At 46.0% G+C, this 22559-nt stretch overlaps 1 protein-coding gene across 1 annotated transcript in view; it reads right to left on the minus strand.

Moving 5' to 3' along the window:
• Positions 1-5672: 5672 nt before the first annotated feature.
• grid2ipb (glutamate receptor, ionotropic, delta 2 (Grid2) interacting protein, b) overlaps positions 5673-22559 on the minus strand; it is a 69381-nt gene continuing 52494 nt past the window's right edge. Inside the window, 18 exon segments of the mRNA XM_046354569.1 lie at positions 5673-5904; positions 6052-6216; positions 6499-6617; positions 7742-7871; positions 8002-8088; positions 8349-8504; positions 9130-9326; positions 10834-10911; positions 11433-11520; positions 11626-11746; positions 11748-11897; positions 12338-12417; positions 12419-12514; positions 15398-15717; positions 15980-16157; positions 16477-16574; positions 17531-17671; positions 18010-18161. Of these exon segments, the coding sequence (XP_046210525.1) occupies positions 5833-5904; positions 6052-6216; positions 6499-6617; positions 7742-7871; positions 8002-8088; positions 8349-8504; positions 9130-9326; positions 10834-10911; positions 11433-11520; positions 11626-11746; positions 11748-11897; positions 12338-12417; positions 12419-12514; positions 15398-15717; positions 15980-16157; positions 16477-16574; positions 17531-17671; positions 18010-18161 (2428 nt within the window). The 3' untranslated portion in view covers positions 5673-5832.

Consider the following 22559-nt stretch of genomic DNA (forward strand, 5'->3'; position numbering starts at 1 on the left):
GAACAGGTACCCTATAGAACAGCACACACACACTGAACAGCTACCCTATAGAACAGCGCACACACTGAACAGGTACCCTATAGAACAGCGCACACACTGAACAGGTACCCTATAGAACAGCACACACACACTGAACAGGTACCCTATAGAACAGCGCACACACTGAACAGGTACCCTATAGAACAGCACACACACACTGAACAGCTACCCTATAGAACAGCACACACACTGAACAGGTACCCTATAGAACAGCGCACACACTGAACAGGTACCCTATAGAACAGCACACACACACTGAACAGCTACCCTATAGAACAGCGCACACACTGAACAGGTACCCTATAGAACAGCACACACACTGAACAGGTACCCTGTAACACACATACACACACACACACACTGAACAGCTACCCTATAGAACAGCACACACATACACTGAACAGCTACCCTATAGAACAGCGCACACACTGAACAGCTACCCTATAGAACAGCGCACACACACTGAACAGGTACCCTATAGAACAGCACACACACTGAACAGGTACCCTATAGAACAGCGCACACTGAAAAAAAATATAAAAAATATGCCATTTAGCAGACGCTTTTATCCAAAGCGACTTACAGTCATGTGTGCATACAATCTACGTATGGGTGGTCCCGGGGATCGAACCCACTACCCTGGCGTTACAAGCGCCATGCTCTACCAACTGAGCTACAGAAGGACCACAGCTACCCTATAGAACAGCGCACACACTGAACAGCTACCCTATAGAACAGCGCACACACTGAACAGCTACCCTATAGAACAGCGCACACACTGAACAGGTACCCTATAGAACAGCACACACACACTGAACAGCTACCCTATAGAACATCACACACACACACTGAACAGCTAGAACCCTCAAACAACTTGGACCTCGGGCAGTTCTACTACATTTTTTCATTGTTTGATTAACTGATTTAGACCTGGGACACCAGCCACCCGAGTGGCGCAGCGTTCTAAGTCGTCACTACAGACCCGGGTTCAATCCCAGGCTATGTCACAACCGTCCATGACCGAGAGTCCCATAGGGTGGCGCACAATTGGCCCAGCGTCGTCCAGGTTAGGGGAGGGTTTGGCCTGGAGGCCTTTACTTGGCTCATCGCGCTCTAGCGACTCCTTGTGGCGGGCCGGGCACCTGCAGGCTGACAACGGTCATCAGTTGAACGGTGTTTTCTCCAACACATTGGTGCAGCTGGCTTCCAGGTTAAGCAGGCGGGTGTTAAGAAACGTGGCTTGGCGGGTTATGTTTCGGAGGATGCATGACTCGACCTTCGCCTCTCTCGACCCCATTGGGGAGTTGCAGTGATGAGACAAGATTGAAAAAGGGAGTAAAATACAACAACAAAATCATAGGGTAAGAGTTGAATACCCCTGCTATAGAGAAACATAACACACACTGATCAGCTACCCTATAGAGCAGGGATGGGCAATTCCAGTCCTTGAGGGCCTGATTGGTGTCACAACAACACACCTGACTCCAATAATCACCTAATCATGATCTTCAGTTTAGAATGCAATTAGATTAATCAGCTGTGTTTGGTAGGGATGGAGAAGAAGTGTGACACCAATCAGGCCCTGGAAAACTGGAGTTGCCCATCCTTGCTGTAGAGCAACATAACACGCACTGAACAGCTACTTTAAAGAACAACACACACACTGAACAGCTACTTTAAAGAACAACACACCAACTGAACAGCTACTCTAAAGAACAACACACGCACTGAACAGCTACTTTAAAGAACAACACACGCACTGAACAGCGACCCTATAGAACAACACACACTGAACAGCTACTCTAAAGAACAACACACGCACTGAACGGCTACTTTAAAGAACAACACACGCACTGAACAGCGACCCTATAGAACAACACACACTGAACAGCTACTCTAAAGAACAACACACATACACTGAACAGCTACCCTATAGAACAACACACACTGAACAGCTACTCTAAAGAACAACACACACACTGAACAGCTACTCTAAAGAACAACACACATACACTGAACAGCGACCCTATAGAACAACACACACTGAACAGCTACTCTAAAGAACAACACACATACACTGAACAGCTACCCTATAGAACAACGCACACTGAACAGCGACCCTATAGAACAACACACACTGAACAGCTACTCTAAAGAACAACACACATACACTGAACAGCTACCCTATAGAACAACACACACTGAACAGCTACTCTAAAGAACAACACACACACTGAACAGCTACTCTAAAGAACAACACACATACACTGAACAGCGACCCTATAGAACAACACACACTGAACAGCTACTCTAAAGAACAACACACATCCACTGAACAGCTACCCTATAGAACAACACACACACTGAACAGCTACCCTATAGAACAACACACACTGAACAGCTACTCTAAAGAACAACACATACACTGAACAGCTACCCTATATAATAACGCACACACACACACACTGAACAGCTACCCTATAGAATAACGCACACACACACACTGAACAGCTACCCTATAGAACAACACACACAGTGAACAAATACTCTATTGAACCACACAAACACCAACAGGCCTGACACTATTCTCATGTGGAGGGCTTTGTATCATATCAAAATACCTTACAAAGGAAAGGATGGATTTGTCTTAAGATTGGCATGTACAGACATGCAACAAAGACGTGGACATTCACCACCAACAGTATTAAGCATCTCCTTTACCCTGTGTTTGAGTAGACACACACACATCTTGTAGATCATGGCCAGGCTGTCTGGGACTAGGGTCTCAACGGGCTGGGTCTGTGGGTTGGGGTCCTGGAGGCTGAGGGGCAGCGTCACGAAGCGGTAGCCCCACAACGGGAACATACGTCTCAGCACACAATGAGACACCACCAGGATACGCACCTCCTTCAGTGGGCAGCTGGGCCAAAAACACCCAGTCAAGATATCAGAGCAAAGCAAGGACCATATGTCCCGATGGGGAGGAGTCAGAGGAAATCTTACTTTGGGCTTTTCTCCATGTCATTCAGATCTTCCAGAATCATGTGGAGAACTTCTGAAGAGGACTAAAACCAAATAAATTATTTTAATAATACAAATAGCAATAGGCTATTATAGATGATACACCAACACTTGTAAGCAAGGTAAACTTGTTAATTATCCACATACCTCCATCAAATGAATGATACTTTTGGGATATAATAGCAGTATGCCAGTGACTTTCTCAGTCTGTGTGTTTTTCTGGAATTTCGACAAAAATTGCTCATAGTATTCTGGAATGAAGACAATCACGACAGTGAGTAACTCATTCTCCCGAAAGATTTGACCTTTTTTTTTATTCTTATTTTTTCTTTTATTTTTTACCTGCAATTGCATTCTGTTTATCGTCAGCGTTTAGCTTTCTCGTTGCTACATACACCAGTCTGTGGATAAAACGTTTCTACAAACACAAAAGACAGAAACAAGCTGATGTTAGACGCGCTCACTGTTAAAAACCTTAATTCATTTAAGGGATGCTGATCATGACCCCAAATTTGTACGTTAGCGCGCCATCGCGCGTCCTGTTTGGAAACGTCTATCACATAACAATTTCTTCCAGTCTTCAGCCTTACTTTGCAGGTTGTTTTCTGTTTTTCGACATCGGCAAAAAGCGAGTTTTTGTAGGCGTTGAAATACGAATTGACGCTGCCAGGTAGAGATGATGACAAAGGATTTACTGCCATTTTCCCGTTGCTATGGCAATTGCACCACCACGCGACAAACTTCAGTTAATTTGGTCCAGTCCATGTTCGTCACTGGCTCCGAAGAAGCTCGTGGGTATCAGGCAGTTTATTTGTCAAGCATTTATGTATTTTTACAGATCCAAAACAAGTACAACTGATCCAGAAGCAACCACATGGGCAACATAAAAAGTCAATACTTTTTGAACTATACAGAGTACTCCATTAATATCAATGAAAACATAGACAAAACACACTTAGGCTATACAAAATGAACATGTACATACATTAAATTGATCTAGAGTTATACTAGGTCTACATTTTAGACCCAACTTGTGAGAATACAATAAAAATAAATAAATCCAGATGTACAATAATTTTAACACAAAACAACACCTATAGACAGCAACATGCAAATGCTTGTCATAAAACTGTACTGCACTTGTGGCAATATTTAAATATGTAGCAGTCTTTTTTAACATTGCCTGGTACAACAGGTCTGTAAATCAATATGTTTGTATTTTCATGATGGCAGCTCTGACTGAAATGTATATGTGAAAAGGAATTATGGAGGGAAAGTAGAAACGCAAGAAATACATTCAAAACAGCTTTAAATGCACACTAGCAAACAGTGAATATTTGTTCTAAAACAAGACTGTTGATACAGGTGAAAGTTATGGCAGTGGAATGGACGGTTCATCAGTAACAACCCCAGTGACCGCAAGAGCCACCTGGACCACTCAATGCTAACATGGATTGATGTCTTTCAGTTAGCAGCTATTCATATATTAGCCTCAGTGGGTTAACCCTCATATTTCCCATATGCTCCTCATACTGTAAAACACTTTTAATACACTTAGGAGAGTGGTATTCTTTTTGTTCCCCCTGCCAAGAGCAAGTTTTGAAATGCCAAATGTTAGGATGACTGCCATTACATTGGCACCAGAAAGCTTCTAAATATTGTAATAACAATTCACAGTACATTTGTCATGCCAATGTAATGCTTCAAGATAGGTTTATACTGCATTCTATCATCACAATCTACGAGGCAGTGATTATGTGTTTCTGTTGTAGGCAGATCAAGTCCATCTGTAAAAATAGCGCCCAGCTCTAGATAAAATTCATATAAGTCTGACTATCAGCCATCTAAAATGTCATGGTCATTTACATATACAGGTAACTGCCAAAATAAAGGAAACACTTGAGTAAATGAGGGATACAAAGTATACTGAAAGCAGATGCTTCCACACAGGTGTGGTTCCTGAGTTAATTAAGCAATTAACATCCCATCATGCTTAGGGTCATGTACAAAAATTCCCAGTTGCCCATTATTACGACTACCATGGCTAAAGTGTGTGTGTGTGTGTGTGTATGTGTGTGTGTGTGTGTGTGTGTGTGTGTGTGTGTGTGTGTGTGTGTGTGTGTGTGTGTGTGTGTGTGTGTGTGTGTGTGTGTGTGTGTGTGTGTGTGTGTGTGTGTGTGTGTGTGTGTGTGTGTGTGTGTGTGTGTGTGTGTGTGTGTGTGTCACTCCCAGTCACCAGATCAAAACTCAATTGCATACTTATGGGAGATTCTGGAGCAGCACCAGAGACAGCGTTTTCCACAACCTTCAACAAAACACCAAAATAATGAATTTCTCATGGAAGAATGGTGTAGCATCCCTCAAAATATAGTTATAACAACTTGTAGAATTTATGCCAAGGTTCATTGAAGCTGTTCTGGCTCATGGTGGCCCAATGCCCTATTAAAACACTTTATGTTGGTGTTTCCTTTATTTTGGCAGTACATCTATGCTTTATCTTTCCAATTTCATTATACTTTCAATTTAATACAATCCAATATAAAATATATACTCATGTTATCTGAACATATAGAGCTACTTGACCTTCCCAGGAGAAACTCTGGACCCTTTGGATGAGAGTTCTTTTGGTCAGATCACATGGTCAGGAAGAACTCCTGGCCCTACGGCATTCCCAGTGTTGAAGATCATGTTGTTTGTGTCCCAGTAGTTGTGACTGTTTCTTTATGTTGTCTTGGCACTTTGGTTGATGAGAGCAGAGGAGCTATCCAGTCTCTACCAGGCCAGGGGAGAGGGCACTCTGGGGCTGCAGGGGTTCTCAGTGGCCTGGGTCTCATTCAGTGCTCTCTGGAAAACAGGACCAATTATCGTACATGAAAACAGAACCAATGAAAACAGTACCAATCATTGTACTTGAGTCACAGACGCATTTGAATGCTGTCAAATTGTGCGGTCAGAGACCTGTGAAGGGCATCACTATGGCTACTGGTTCACCTCAAACTTGGAAGTAAACTCAGCAAAAATGGCGAAGAAGGCCTCAGTGGAGGTGACCTTGCTGTCCTCTCCGAAGTACGAGGCCACCTTAGTGAACTCGTCCATGGCTCTCAGCTGCAGAGAGTCCAGAGACTGAACCGCTGGGTGACTGTTCTCCAGGAAACCCTTTATCTTCAGGGTCAAGGGTCAAACTGTCAACTGTCAGACCATTCGAAGCACAGTGACACATTCTGACTAGTAACATACTGACCAATAGTGTACTTAAATTAAATCACATTTTATTTGCCCATTACACTGAATACAACAGGTGTAGACTTTACTGTGAAATGCTTACTTACGAGCACATTCCCAACATGCAGACTATTACAGTGTAATTACTACTACAGTGTGTTACTGTTTGTGTGAAATGTTGTGTTGTGAAGGGCTTTGTTGTTGATGGAAGGATACACTCATGACGGCAGCGAAGTGATCCTCGGCCGTGGCTGGGATCTTCTGACAGGCTGTCCTGATGTCCTGGATGGTGGAGTGAAGGTCAGCCAGCTCAGCTGTCAGGTTACGCTGATTCACTGCAGAGAAATATCAATAGAAAACCATGCAGTATGACTTGTACAATTTGTACACAGCTACACCGAACAATTTACATTGACCCCCCCTGTACACTGCTGCTACTCGCTGTTTGTTTGCTACCTATGCATAGTCACTTCACCCCACCTACATGTATAGATTACCTCAACTAGCCTGTACCCCTGCACACTGACTCGGTACTGGTGCCCCCTGTACACTGCTGCTACTCGCTGTTTGTTTGCTACCTATGCATAGTCACTTCGCCCCACCTACATGTATGGATGACCTCAACTAGCCTGTACCCCTGCACACTGACTCAGCCCCCTGTATATAGCCTCGTTATTGTTATTCTTATTGTGTTACTTTTTATTTTAGTCTACTTGCTAAATACTTTCTTCTTCTTGAACTGCACTGTTGGTTCAGGGCTTGTAAGTCAGCATTTCACGGTAAAGTCTACACTGTTGGTTCAGGGATTGTAAGTAAGCATGTCACAGTAAAGTCTACACTGTTGGTTCAGGGCTTGTAAGTCAGCATTTCACGGTAAAGTCTACACTGTTGGTTCAGGGCTTGTAAGTCAGCATGACACGGTAAAGTCTACACTGTTGGTTCAGGGCTTGTAAGTCAGCATGTCACGGTAAAGTCTACACTGTTGGTTAAGGGCTTATAAGTCAGCATGTCACGGTAAAGTCTACACTGATGGTTAAGGGCTTGTAAGTCAGCATGTCACGGTAAAGTCTACACTGTTGGTTAAGGGCTTGTAAGTCAGCATGTCACGGTAAAGTCTACACTGTTGGTTAAGGGCTTGTAAGTCAGCATGTCACAGTAAAGTCGACACTTGTTGTATTCGGCGCATGTGGCAAATAAAGTTGGTATAGTGTCAAATGTCAATGCCATTTATTATAAATGTTGTAGTGTTTCAGTCTTATGAGATAACTGCTGAAAGGCATATCTGAATATCGAAAAGTAACTATCAGGAAACTGATTATCAGGAAACTGATAAGGGCATGACTTGTAGTACATATTGTAATGTACTAAATGGAACTAATGCATTCTGCACATGAACCTCAGAGTCCTGCTGACGGACAGAGCCATGTAAAGAGCATTGTGTGGTGTTGTCTTACTGTACCTTTGGCTGCGAGTGGCACGTTTGTGAGGTCCCTGGCAAAGTTCAACAGTTCTGGGAAGTGTTGGCATAGCGATTTGGCAAGAATGTGGAGGAAGGTGGATTTACCATCCACCGTTTTAGTGGTGCTGAGCTGTAAGAAGGAAGGTGAGATAGAATTTGGCATTAGAAAGAGGTTAACTCCAAGGCAAAGACAACACAAATCCCAAAAAGACAAATGAGGCTAAAGCATAATCAGTTAGAGAATGAACATCCATTCATACCTCAGTGAGAAAGTTGATCTTAAAGCCAGTGGTTTTGTTTGTCTTGGGTTGACCATTGTTCAGGTAATTCCCCATTGCCAGCACAAACTGTAGACAGAAACAGAGGTTTAGAAACAGTTTACCGGTAACACCACGCGATCACCACATTATGCATACCTCTGAGTCTGTATCTTATTACCTTATCCTATATGATTTTACGCACAATGCATCTTCTTTAATAACCTTAGATTATGACAGCAGAGACACATAAATAATATGAAATAAACAAGAGAGCTGTTTGCCATTTCTCAACCATTAAGCTACTGTATTCCACTCTCAGGGAGTGCGAGTTACAGTAGTTGTATTACCTCGAGGATCTTGGCCAGTTTCTTGCTGCTCCTGAGTTCTATCGAGGCCCTGTAGATCCATTCGTATCCAGCCTTCATCTCCTCTGTCTTCTCCTGCAGGGCTGTCTTAAAATGGAGGCTCCGCAGACGAGTCTTATACTCAGGGACCATCAGCATCTGGGCACACACAGATTATGAACTCGAAAAATACTGTTTCTATTGCTATCTGGTGCTATCTAGAACCTAAAACTGTTTGGCTGTCCCCATAGGTGGCTGTCCCCATAGGAGAACCCTTGAAGAACCCTTTTTGGTTCCAGGTATAACCCTTTTGGGTTCTATGTAGAATTCCTTCCACAGAGGGTTCTACATGGAACCCAAAAGGGTTCTACCTGGAACCAAAATGGTTCTCCTATGGGGATAGCCGAAGAACCCATTTGGAAACCTTTTTTCTAAGAGTGTATAGTATTCAGTAAAATACTGAAATGTATTTTTTTAAACATTCTAGCCTCATTCTAGACCAGGATCTCCAACTGGTTTTATTTGGTTTTCTGGAACTCTGTTCCCAAAGTATTCCCATCCATAATAGAGGGACATATGATCATATATAAATGTAAGCAAGGTTTGAAATGATCATGTTTTAGTCAAATAATATATCTGTTTATATATTCTTGCGGTCAATTTGCAGTCTACAAATTATTTGTAATTATGTTCCAGCCCCTCAACCAAATTGGTCTGCGGCTGAATCTAGTTGATGATCCCTGGCCTAGAGGGACTGGCTAGGCCAATACATTGTCTCAGTTACCTGCAGGACAAACTGGTCAGGGTCACTGAGCTTGGCGGAGTTCTGGTCGAAGCATTGGTACTGTTTGACTTCCTGGTCATCGGGGGCGTAGAGCAGCAGCTGCTTGATGTGGGCTGGCTCCAGTCTGTCTGTGCTCATAGTCATCAGCACCTGGCGCAGCTCACCTGGAGACAGCTTCAGGTGGGCGATCAGGATGGCTGGTTAGAGGAGGCGTGGAATAAAGGGATGGAGGAGAGGAGGTTTATTTAAGCAATAAGGCAATATGGCCAAAATACCACGGATAAGGGCTGTTCTTAGACACAACGCAATGTGGAGGTCTATTGATCAATTGGTCATATAGGACATACCCCAGAGGAGCCTAATCGCTATTATAAACTGTTTAACAACGTAATTAGAGCAGTAAAATAAATGTTTTGTCATACCGTGGTATCCGAGTATGATATACCACAGCTGTCAGACAATCAGCATTCAGGGCTTGAACCACCCAGTTTAAAATGGTTTATTTGGACCCCGTTAGCTGTTACATTAGCAACTGATACTCTTTCTGGGGTCCACACAAAACAGTCATATACAATAAAAACAAACTTTCATTGATAAACAACAAGTTTCTGCAGAAATCAGAACACCTGTGTTTGAATCTCAGAGTCACCTGAATAGATTAGAGAGTCTATTCAAATCATTGAGATAAAGGTTCCTGGGGGCCAAGGCCAGGGTCATGTTTCAGATCCCTGGGGACCAAGGCCAGGGTCATGGTTCAGATCCCTGGGGATCAAGGCCAGGGTCATGGTTCAGATCCCTGGGGACCAAGGCCAGGGTCATGGTTCAGATCCCTGGGGACCAATGCCAGGGTCATGGTTCAGATCCCTGGGGACCAAGGCCAGGGTCATGGTTCAGATCCCTGGGGACCAAGGCCAGGGTCATGGTTCAGATCCCTGGGGACCAAGGCCAGGGTCATGGTTCAGATCCCTGGGGACCAAGGCCAGGGTCATGGTTCAGATCCATGGGGACCAAGGCCAGGGTCATGGTTCAGATCCCTGGGGACCAATGCCAGGGTCATGGTTCAGATCCCTGGGGACCAAGGCCAGGGTCATGGTTCAGATCCCTGGGGACCAAGGCCAGGGTCATGGTTCAGATCCCTGGGGACCAAGGCCAGGGTCATGGTTCAGATCCCTGGGGACCAAGGCCAGGGTCATGGTTCAGATCCATGGGGACCAAGGCCAGGGTCATGGTTCAGATCCCTGGGGACCAAGGCCAGGGTCATGGTTCAGATCCCTGGGGACAAAGGCCAGGGTCGTGGTTCAGATCCCTGGGGATCAAGGCCAGGGTCATGGTTCAGATCCCTGGGGACCAAGGCCAGGGTCATGGTTCAGATCCCTGGGGACCAATGCCAGGGTCATGGTTCAGATCCCTGGGGACCAAGGCCAGGGTCATGGTTCAGATCCATGGGGACCAAGGCCAGGGTCATGGTTCAGATCCCTGGGGACCAAGGCCAGGGTCATGGTTCAGATCCCTGGGGACCAAGGCCAGGGTCATGGTTCAGATCCCTAGGGATCACGTTTAGTTTGGTACTTTGTTGTTTTTGTTTGGTGTTCATTTAATAAAGTAAAATGTACGCCTACCACTCTGTACCTTGGTCCACTCATTCTAACGATCGTGATAGTCATGGTTCAGATCCCTGGGGACCAAGGCCAGGGTCATACTCACAGGCGTTGTAGGCTTTCTTATGAGACAGAATCTCCACCACGTCTTTCTTTTTAAAGCTCTCGGGCAGGAAGGCTGGCTCTGGAAGAGAGACTGACACATTTAATCACAGTGTAAGGATGCTGCTCTCCAGGCACCAGGGTTGGAAACACTAACAGGCACTAAAGGTGGACAGGTAATGAGAGAAGAGAGGGGATGGTAGGTGGTGCTTTATGGAGAATGCATTTGATGAGCAGGTGAATAGACGTGCTTAGTAGACTCCATGGGACAACTTGGTGAGCTGTGAAGGCATAAGAACAACATGGAAAATCAGCAATACACTGACACCATGAAACACAAAACAAGTCATGTTGAATTAATGAAAGCAATGCACTCTTCCACAGCTATGAAACCAAATAATTATATTGTTACATAATTATATGCAGTGTTCCCTGGCAAAAGAGACCTTGGTCTCAATCGGACTCCCTGTTAAATAAAGATACACAATCTGACTATGAGGACAATATTTAAACATGTTATCAACAGAACCAGTGATATGAATACATGATATGATATGACTATGAGATGAGATGTTTGATGAAGAGATCAGAATAGAAACTTACTGGAACTCCGTTGGGTACCAAAGTGCATCTCTAGATCGAGATACTTCACCATGTCACTCAGTTTGTCATAGTCGGGGTCCCCTCCAAGCTAAAGCAGACAAAGTATCTAATCTGTCAATACATTTCTTAACACAACAACAACAAACAGTACTGATTCCAGGTTCAGGGTTAGTACAATAGACTCGACACATGCCTGTCCCCAGATGGTTCCCTCAGAGTTCTCCACCTGCTCCCAGCGCAGTCTCTTCACACTCATGTGGTTGGTGTCCCCAGCACAGGGACTGGAATTGGGCAGTGGAGGCGGGTCGCAGGGGGGGAGGCAGTGGTGGAGGGGGCGGTGGGGGGACCTTGTGTTTCTGGAGCTCTGACACTGAGATGGGGGTCTCATAGGTCTGTGAGTGAGGGGGCTGGGGAGGGTGACTTTGGGGCTGGGACAGGTGAGGGGCTTTAGGGGGGAGGCTGTGGCTCAGCTGGGGCTGGTAGGGCTGGTGGTGAAGCTGGTGGTGCCTCTGGAGGGCGAGCTGGCTTTGCCTGTTGGGCTGAGGGGAGGGCTGGGGACACAGGATGGGCTGGGTCAGGGGCTGAGGCTGGCTGGCCTGGCGGGGCAGGTTCCTGGGGCGAGAGGGCTGGGGAGAGTAGCGAGGGCCCAGGGGGGGAGAGTCATCTGAGTAGCCTGGTGGTGGACACAGCCCTGTAGCTCATCTCTGGTTGGCAGCACCTTGTGTAGGGACGGCCTGTTGTACATGAAGGCCCGTGGAGGAGGCGGGGGAGGGGGGATGATGGGGTGCTGCGGCTGGAAGGACATACGCGCCCGAGGGATGTGTTCGGGGGAGAAGTGGGAGAGGACAGGGGTAATGGGGAGGGGGTCGGAGAAGCTGAAGGGTGGCGGGGGTAAGGGGGTGGGCAAGGGCAAGGGCGGGGGTGGTGGGGCGCTCTGCGGGGGTGGGGGGATGGGGATGTGTTCTGACCCGGAGGAGTAGGTGGGGGGAGGTGGCCTCATCGTTGCTGCTGATGTCCTCACTGCTGGCACTGCTCAGCTGGCGGGGGAGGTAGCTCACCTCCTGCTCATCCTGGAAACTCATCTGGACACAGCAGATAATCATCAGTCTCACACCTTCTAATCAGACGCACGATGTCATCTGATTTACATCTTATAACCATTCTTCAGACACACCTTATAATCAACCTTCATTGTACAGCGATAATGCATGTAATCATTTCCTATTCATATGCACTGCTTTTCTTCAGAAACCATGGAAACCATCCCCATAAATATCTGTTCACGCAATAACAACTACATTTACTGTACCGTCTGTATCATGTTAGTAAACATCAGATTTCTTATATACTGTAGATAATTGAATAACTTGTTGGACATGACTGTTTCTGCACTCAATGAATTTGATCTGGTACACTTTAAAAAATGCTGGGTTAAAAACCACCCAGTGCTGGCTAAATAGTGGACAGAACACATGTTGGGTCATATTTGGGTGATCATGTTATTTTCAGTGGGTGTGGCCTATTGGTGGCTTGGCTTGCAGATAGGTATTCTTAGCCACCCGTGATAGTAAATGTTGTTCCTGTTCATCATGTTAAGTTTGTACACTGCAAATATGTCACGATCGTTATAAGGAGTTTTTTATTTATTTTTTATTTTACCTTTATTTAACTAGGCAAGTCAGTTAAGAACAAATTCTTATTTTCAATGACGGCCTAGGAACAGTGGGTTAACTGCCTGTTCAGGGGCAGAACGACAGATTTGTACCTTGTCAGCTCGGGGATTTGAACTTGCAACCTTTCAGTTACTAGTCCAACTAGAGTGGACCAAGATGCTGCGTGGTATGTTTCCATACTTTATTTTGGAATAGAAAACTTTAAAGAACAAAACAAAAAAACGAACAAACGAACCCTGAAGCTACTATAATGCTCACAGGCAACTATACATAGACAAGATCCCACAAAGCACAATGGGAAAATGGCTACCTAAATATGATCCCCAATCAGAGACAACGATAAACAGCTGCCTTTGATTGGGAACCATACTAGGTCAACATATAAATATAATTCACCTAGATAACCCACCCTTAAATCACACCCAGACCTAACCAACATAGAGAATAAAACTGTGACTGTGAACCCCCGCTGGAGGCTCCGGACTGTAGATCGTCGCCAGAGGCTCCGGACTGTGAACCCTCGCAGGAGGCTCCGGACTAAGAACCCCCGCTGGAGGTGGGTCCTGGCTCAATGACCCAGCATCAACAACTCAACTAAGTGACCCAACTGGCTGTGTCACAGTAACCTAACGTGTGTTCTGTCCAATATGTATTTTTTTCTGATTTTTTTGTGTGTTTGGGCCCACAGTGTCTCTCTCACCCCCTCATAGTGACTATCTCTTCATATACTGTCTCCATCTCTCACCCCCTCATAGTGACTATCTCTTCATATACTGTCTCCATCTCTCACCCCCTCATAGTGACTATCTCTTCATATACTGTCTCCATCTCTCACCCCCTCATAGTGACTATCTCTTCATATACTGTCTCCATCTCTCACCCCCTCATAGTGACTATCTCTTCATATACTGTCTCCATCTCTCACCCCCTCATAGTGACTATCTCTTCATATACTGTCTCCATCTCTCACCCCCTCATAGTGACTATCTCTTCATATACTGTCTCCATCTCTCACCCCTCATAGTGACTATCTCTTCATATACTGTCTCCATCTCTCACCCCCTCATAGTGCCCATCTCTTCATGTACTGTCTCCATCTCTCACCCCCTCATAGTGACTATCTCTTCATATACTGTCTCCATCTCTCACCCCCTCATAGTGACTATCTCTTCATATACTGTCTCCATCTCTCACCCCCTCATAGTGACTATCTCTTCATGTACTGTCTCCATCTCTCACCCCCTCATAGTGACTATCTCTTCATGTACTGTCTCCATCTCTCACCCCTCATAGTGACTATCTCTTCATATACTGTCTCCATCTCTCACCCCCTCATAGTGACTATCTCTTCATGTACTGTCTCCATCTCTCACCCCCTCATAGTGACTATCTCTTCATGTACTGTCTCCATCTCTCACCCCCTCATAGTGCCCATCTCTTCATATACTGTCTCCATCTCTCACCCCCTCATAGTGACTATCTCTTCATGTACTGTCTCCATCTCTCACCTCCTCATAGTGACTATCCCTTCATTTACTGTCTCCATCGCTCTCCTCCTCATAGTGACTATCTCTTCATATACTGTCTCCGTCTCTCACCTCCTCATAGTGACTATCTCTTCATGTCCTGTCTCCGTCTCTCACCTCCTCATAGTGACTATCTCTTCATATACTGTCTCTGTCTCTCACCTCCTCATAGTGACTATCTCTTCATATACTGTCTCTGTCTCTCACCTCCTCATAGTGACTATCTCTTCATATACTGTCTCTGTCTCTCACCTCCTCATAGTGACTATCTCTTCATATACTGTCTCTGTCTCTCACCTCCTCATAGTGACTATCTCTTCATATACTGTCTCTCACCTCCTCATAGTGACTATCTCTTCATATACTGTCTCTCACCTCCTCATAGTGACTATCTCTTCATATACTGTCCCTGTCTCTCACCTCCTCATAGTGACTATCTCTTCATATACTGTCTCTGTCTCTCACCTCCTCATAGTGACTATCTCTTCATATACTGTCTCTGTCTCTCACCTCCTCATAGTGACTATCTCTTCATATACTGTCTCTCACCCCCTCATAGTGACTATCTCTTCATATACTGTCTCTCACCCCCTCATAGTGACTATCTCTTCATGTACTGTCTCCATCTCTCACCCCCTCATAGTGACTATCTCTTCATATACTGTCTGTCTCTCACCTCCTCATAGTGACTATCTCTTCATATACTGTCTCTGTCTCTCACCTCCTCATAGTAACTATCTCTTCATATACTGTCTCTGTCTCTCACCTCCTCATAGTCATTCTCTCCAGGGAGGAAGTCTTCCACCAGAGTGACACGGTGTCCCAGCTGTTCGCTCAGAGCGTCCAGGAACTTGTCAGTGTCCCTGCTCCGGGGGGGTCTGGAGAAGGTGAAAAGCTTCCTGCGTCTGGACAGGGGGCTGGTGGGGTCATCAGAGTTCTGGGGGGATGGAGGAGGGCTCTCCAGGCTCACATAGGGGTTGGAGTCAGCGCTGCCCGGAGAGGGGATGGTTCCCCCGTGGTACAACTCATACAGAGGGTCGGGCAGAGGTTCCTTCCATGTCAGAGACAGACCTGATTTACGGTTCCCTGGGGAGGGGAAAAGAAACGCTCCATTATTTCAAAGATGTCTAACAGAGGACTTTGTGACTAAATAAGTCTCTTTAAACTTTGTGACTAAATAAGTCTCTTTAAACAAAATGGGTTCCATCTTAAATTATCTTATTTGTCATCCTTGAAGTCATGAATGACAACATTTATGACAATGTTATTGTTATCTTTACAATTGACGGACCATTGGCTTCAAGTGGTTGCCGTGTCGACAGTGTGTGTGTGGGTATGTCTGTGTTACCTGTGCTACCTTGACTGAGAGAGGAGCGAGCTGGAGACTGGCCATTGGCGTCAGTCTGTCCCAGCTCCTCTCGGTCAGGCTGGGTCAGTGGAGAGCAGCGACTGTGATTCTGCTGCATGGCCTTCACGGCACTCTTCCCTGTGTACACACTCTCCAGTTCCGTGTACACTCCTGACATCTAGGGGTCGTAGGTGTGAGCAGGCCATTAGCACAAAGCACTGGGAACTCTTTATCACAAGGTCTGCTTATAAACACTTTATGAATCATAACTAGATACTTTGTTTAACCATTATTTACCTTGAGTAAAAATCCTAAACAACATGCCTCCTATTTGTCTTGCTTTAAACGTTAACATAACTATATACTAATGTTTTCAGACGGTTCATGAGCTGACGTCCAGATAAAGTGTTTCCAAAAGCATCGTTATCTGGCGTACACACATAACTAGCACTGCTGGCTCTATATCGCTGAGCATTGTGTTGCAGTTTTATACCCACGTGATTCAGGTCAGGGGATTCTGGGAAGGAGGTGCCATCTCCACACTGTCTCTCTCCGGGTGTCCCACTCCCACTCCCTGGTGCAGCCACATGAATCCCTGCGTCCACATGAAGGACAGGGACAAGAATTCATGATCATCCTCCTCCTCTCAGGCCCAGAGAGGAGGGGAGACAGCAGGAGACAGCAGGAAGCATCAGAATGTAGTTAACAGCATGGAGAAGCAACAGAGACTGTAGTCCAGTCTGATAACCGTGGTCTGGATCCTAACTTGAGATCTACTGTACGCTACACCCCGTAACTTGAATTTCTGCACAAATCTACCATTGGCGTCAATGTGTAGTTTGTGCTAAATTCCAAGTTACTGTATACATTTCTCAAGTTAAGATTCGGCCCTATGAGAGTATAGATGGGATAAATGCAATACTAGGCTTGGATATACACTGGGTATACCAAACATTAGGGACACCTTCCTGATATTGAGTTGCACCCCCCCCCCCCCACACACACTCACTTTGCCCTCAGAGCAGCCTCAATTCATTTGGATATGGACTATACATGGTGTATAGTCCTATATTTCCCACAGTCGTGTCAAGTTGACTGGATGTCCTTTGGGTGGTGGGCCTTTCTTGATACACACGGGAAACTGTTGAACGTGAAAACCCCAGCAGCGTTGCCGTTCTTGACACAAACCGGTGCGCCCGGCACATACTACCATACCTCATTCAAAGGCACTTAAATATTTTGTATTGCCCATTCGCCTCTGAACGGCACACATACACAATCCATGTCTCAATTGTCTCAAGGCTTAAAAATCCTTCTTTAACCTGTCTCCTCCCCATCTACACTGATTGCGACATTAATAAGGGATCATAGCTTTCACCTGGATTCACCTGGCCAGTCTATGTCATTGGTGTTCCTAGTGTTCTGTATATTCAGTGTATGCTCTCTGTTAGCAGCAGCAGGTGAACCATTAGTCCAGGAGTGAATGGTTGAGAGGAAACCCTTCCAATCAAGGATAAAGACAAATAGTTTTTGAGCTGATCACTTTAGTACCCATTCCCAGGTGTGTTCTGATGATGCAGTCATCAGAGCTCCTCTCCCGTACGGTGCCTCTGTAGGAGGTGCCTGACACACGCACTGAGCTGCTCCTCCTATGGTGCTCCTGTCCTGCACCTGGCTCTGGCTCTGTTGCTGCTGAATACACACATACACACACACAGAGAAAGAGAGAGACGAATTAGAATGAATTAGAATAACAAAAGGAAACATCTCAGAATATCCCAAACACCCACTGAACAATAAACATATCCTCTAGTCGTCTGTTCTTGTCATGGTAATATGTAGCTGTCTTAGCCTTGTCTCTCAAGATGAAAAGCAATCGCCCACTTTGGAAGAGAAGACAAACTATTATGCAAATCTAAACCATTGAGAGCATAACCAGACCAAGACCCCACCTCTAACTCAACTCATTCACCCACACCAGACCCATTCCAAGCAGGCAGAGAGATGTGGCTAACGGCTAGCTGACCCACCTGCAGTCTTAAAACCAAGGAAGCGTGAAATCTTGCTCTGACAGTGTTCCTGCTCCTCGTAGGTCAACAGCTGGTAGATGAACTGCCAGATCACCTGCTTGGCTGGAGTGTCCAACACCGGGAACACATCAACAATCAGGGTGTCCACGTTCCTGAACATATACAGTGGGGCAAAAAAGTATTTAGTCAGCCACCAATTGTGCAAGTTCTCCCACTTAAAAAGATGAGAGAGGCCTGTAATTTTCATCATAGGTACACTTCAACTATGACAGACAAAATGAGAAAACAAAAATCCAGAAAATCACATTGTAGGATTTTTAATGAATTTATTTGCAAATTATGGTGGAAAATAAGTATTTGGTCAATAACAAAAGTTTATCTCAATACTCAATACCCTTTGTTGGCAATGACAGAGGTCAAACATTTTCTGTAAGTCTTCACAAGGTTTTCACACACTGTTGCTGGTATTTTGGCCCATTCCTCCATGCAGATCTCCTCTAGAGCAGTGATGTTTTGGGGCTGTTGCTGGGCAACACAGACTTTCAACTCCCTCCAAAGATTTTCTATGGGGTTGAGATCTGGAGACTGGCGAGGCCTGTTCAGGGGCAGAACGACAGATTTGTACCTTGTCAGCTCGGGGGTTTGACCTCGCAACCTTCCGGTTACTTGTCCAACGCTCTAACCACTAGGTTACCCTGCCGCCCTTGCTGATGGAAGGAGGTTTTCACTCAAAATGTCCTTTACACGGATCAGTCGTCCTGGTCCCTTTGCAGAAAAACAGCCCCAAAGCATGATGTTTCCACCCCCATGCTTCACAGTAGGTATGGTGTTCTTTGGATGCAACTCAGCATTCTTTGTCCTCCAAACACGACGAGTTGAGGTTTTACCAAAAAGTTATATTTTGGTTTCATCTGACCATATGACATTCTCCCAATCTTCTTCTGGATCATCCAAATGCTCTCTAGCAAACTTCAGATGGGCCTGGACATGTACTGGCTTAAGCAGGGGGACACGTCTGGCACTGCAGGATTTGAGTCCCTTGCGGCGTAGTGTGTTACTGATGGTAGGCTTTGTTACTTTGGTCCCAGCTCTCTGCAGGTCATTCACTAGGTCCCCCCGTGTGGTTCTGGGATTTTTGCTCACCGTTCTTGTGATCATTTTGACCCCACGGGGTGAGATCTTGCGTGAAGCCCCAGATCGAGGGAGATTATCAGTGGTCTTGTATGTCTTCTATTTCCTAATAATTGCTCCCACAGTTGATTTCTTCAAACCAAGCTGCTTACCTATTGCAGATTCAGTCTTCCCAGCCTGGTGCAGGTCTACAATTTTGTTTCTGGTGTCCTTTGACAGCTCTTTGGTCTTGGCCATAGTGGAGTTTGGAGTGTGACTGTTTGAGGTTGTGGACAGGTGTCTTTTATACTGATAACAAGTTCAAACAGGTGCCATTAATACAGGTAACGAGTGGAGGACAGAGGAGCCTCTTAAAGAAGAAGTTACAGGTCTGTGAGAGACAGAAATCTTGCTTGTTTGTAGGTGACCAAATACTTATTTTCCACCATAATTTGCAAATAAATTAATAAAAAATATTTTAAAATTAAAATGTGATTTTCTGGATTTTTCTCTCTCTCATTTTGTCTGTGATAGTTGAAGTGTACCTATGATGAAAATTACAGGCCTCTCTCATCTTTTTAAGTCAGAGAACTTGCACAATTGGTGGCTGACTAAATACTTTTTTTGCCCCACTGTATATACAAGGGCAGAGCTGCCATTTTAGACACTTCTGAACATCTGTCAGTTTTGTTGCTAAAATAAAAGTATTTTAAAACATGCTAAAATGAAAAGAAGACTGAAGCACACTGGTCTTGATGCTTCCAATAACTGAATGGAACGTGTCATAAGGGTATTTTACGGGGAAGTACAAGTCATTCTGTGAGGTACAACTCAACTCCTACCAGTATGCTGGAGTTTCTTATTAAGAAAACTTGTTTTCTCCATGCACCTGGTAGCACTGTCACGATCGTCGTAAGAAGCGGACCAAAGTGGTGTGAATGCATCATTTAATGCATCATTTAATAGATGACAAACAACACGAAGTAAACTGTACAAAAACAATAAACAAATAACGATTGTGAAGCTATAATGAGAACTGTTGTAACGGCGTTCTTCGTTTGTAGAAAGAGAGTCGGACCGAAATGCAGCGTAGTGGTTACTCATGTCTTTAATGAAGAAAGCGATACATTAAATAACTATTACAAAATACAAAACAACAAATGGAACGTGAAATCTAATTACAGCCTATCTGGTGAAACTACACAGAGACAGGAACAATCACCCACGAAATACACAGCGAAACCCAGGCTACCTAAATACGGTTCCCAATCAGAGACAACGAGAATCACCTGACTCTGATTGAGAACCGCCTCAGGCAGCCAAGCCTATACAACACCCCTAATCAGCTGCGATCCCAAATAATACAAACCCCAATACGAACATACAATATAACATAAACCCATGTCACACTCTGGTCTGATCAAATATATAACGAAAATACAAAATACAATGACCAAGGCGTGACAGAACCCCCCCCCCCCTCATAAGGTGCGGACTCCCGGACGCACCTCAAAACATTAGGGAGGGTCCGGGTGGGCGTCTGTCCATGGTGGCGGTTCCGGCTCGGGACGTGGACCCCACTCCATTAATGTCCTAGTTCCTCCCCTTCGCGTCCTGGGATAATCCACCCTCGCCGCCGACCATGGCCTAATAGTCCTCACCCAGAACCCCACAGAACTGAGGAGCAGCTCGTGACTGAGGGGCATCTCGGGACTGAGGGACAGCTCGGGACTGAGGGGCATCTCGGGACTGAGGGGCATCTCGGGACTGAGGGGCAGCTCGGGACTGAGGGGCAGCTCGGGACTGAGGGGCAGCTCGGGACTGAGGGGCAGCCCGGAACTGAGGGGCAGCCCGAAACTGAGGGGAAGCCCAGTACTGAGAGAAAGCCCAGTACTGAGAGGAAGCCCAGTACTGAGAGGAAGCCCAGTACTGAGATGAAGCTCAGGCAGGTAGTAGGCTCTGGTAGATCCTGGCTGGCTGGCGGATCTGGAAGATTCTGGTTGACTAGCAGATCTGGAAGAGACTGGTTGACTGGCAGATCTGGAAGAGACTGGTTGACTGGCAGATCTGGAAGAGACTGGTTGACTGGCAGATCTAGAAGATCATGGCTGACTGGCGGATCTAGCTGCTCTATGCAGACTGACAGCTCCTTGCAGACTGACAGCTCTGGCAGCTCCATGCAGGCTGACAGCTCCTTGCAGACTGGCAGCTCTTTGCAGACTGACATCTCTGGCTGCTTCATGCAGACTGACAGCTCTGACTGCTTGCATGCAGGCTGACAGCACCCTGCAGACTGGCAGCTCTTTGCAGACTGACAGCTCTGGCTGCTTCATGCAGACTGACAGCACCTTGCAGACTGACAGTTCCCTGCAGACTGGCAGCTCAGGCTGCTCCGAACAGGCAGGAGGCTCCGGCAGCGCTGTAGAGGAGGAAGGCTCTGTTAGCACTGAACAGGCGGGAGACTCCGACAGCGCAGGAGGGAAGGAAGGCTCTGATAGCGCTGAACAGACAGGAGACTCCTGTAGCGCAGGAGGGAAGGAAGGCTCTGGCTGTGCTGAACAGGCGAGAGACTCCGACAGCGCAGGAGGGAAGGAAGGCTCTGGCTGTGCTGAACAGGCGAGAGACTCCGACAGCGCAGGAGGGAAGGAAGGCTCAGGTTGTGCTGAACTGGCGAGGTGCACAAAAGGTCTGGTGCGTGGTGCTGGAACTGGTGCTACAGGATTGAGGACACGCACAGGAAGCCTGGTGCGGGGAGCTGCTACCGGAGGACTGGTGTGTGGAGGTGGCTCTGGATAGACCGGACCGTGCAGGCGCACTGGAGCTCTTGAGCACCGAGCCTGCCCAAGCTTACCTGGCTCGATGCCCACTCTAGCCCGGCCAATACGAAGGGCTGGTATGTGCCGCACCGGGCTATGCACCCGCACTGGAAAAGTGGGTGATTGTTCCTGTCTCTGTGTAGTTGCACCAGATAGGCTCGGTCACTTTGGTTTTTCTTTTTTACTTGTTTTGGAAGAGAAGAGAACGAGCGCCATTCTCCTTGCGGAGATGGTGCTAAATACATCAACACGGTCGGTCCCTGGGATTGGGCTGGCCAACACGATTCGGTTTGCTTGGAAGGAAAAGGAGTTGGAGCCTTTAGGACGGGAAACTTTTGGAAGGATAATATTGATGGGGATTCTAAAGCTGACGGTGAAGGACGTGTTTTGTTTCCAAGGCAACTCTTTGGAGGGAGCATACGACGTGGCACTATATACAGAGGAAAAACACGATGATATCCTGAGAAGGGCAAGAGCAGTGGGAGGTGAGAGGCCGATGTGCCACTATGAAATAACAAGCCTGGCGAAGAATAACTTTAGGGTTGTAACTGTCAACATTTACATTACATTTACATTTAAGTCATTTAGCAGACGCTCTTATCCAGAGCGACTTACATTTACAAC

Source organism: Oncorhynchus gorbuscha, linkage group LG06 (genome assembly GCF_021184085.1).
Source record: "Oncorhynchus gorbuscha isolate QuinsamMale2020 ecotype Even-year linkage group LG06, OgorEven_v1.0, whole genome shotgun sequence".
Taxonomy (NCBI): domain Eukaryota; kingdom Metazoa; phylum Chordata; class Actinopteri; order Salmoniformes; family Salmonidae; genus Oncorhynchus; species Oncorhynchus gorbuscha.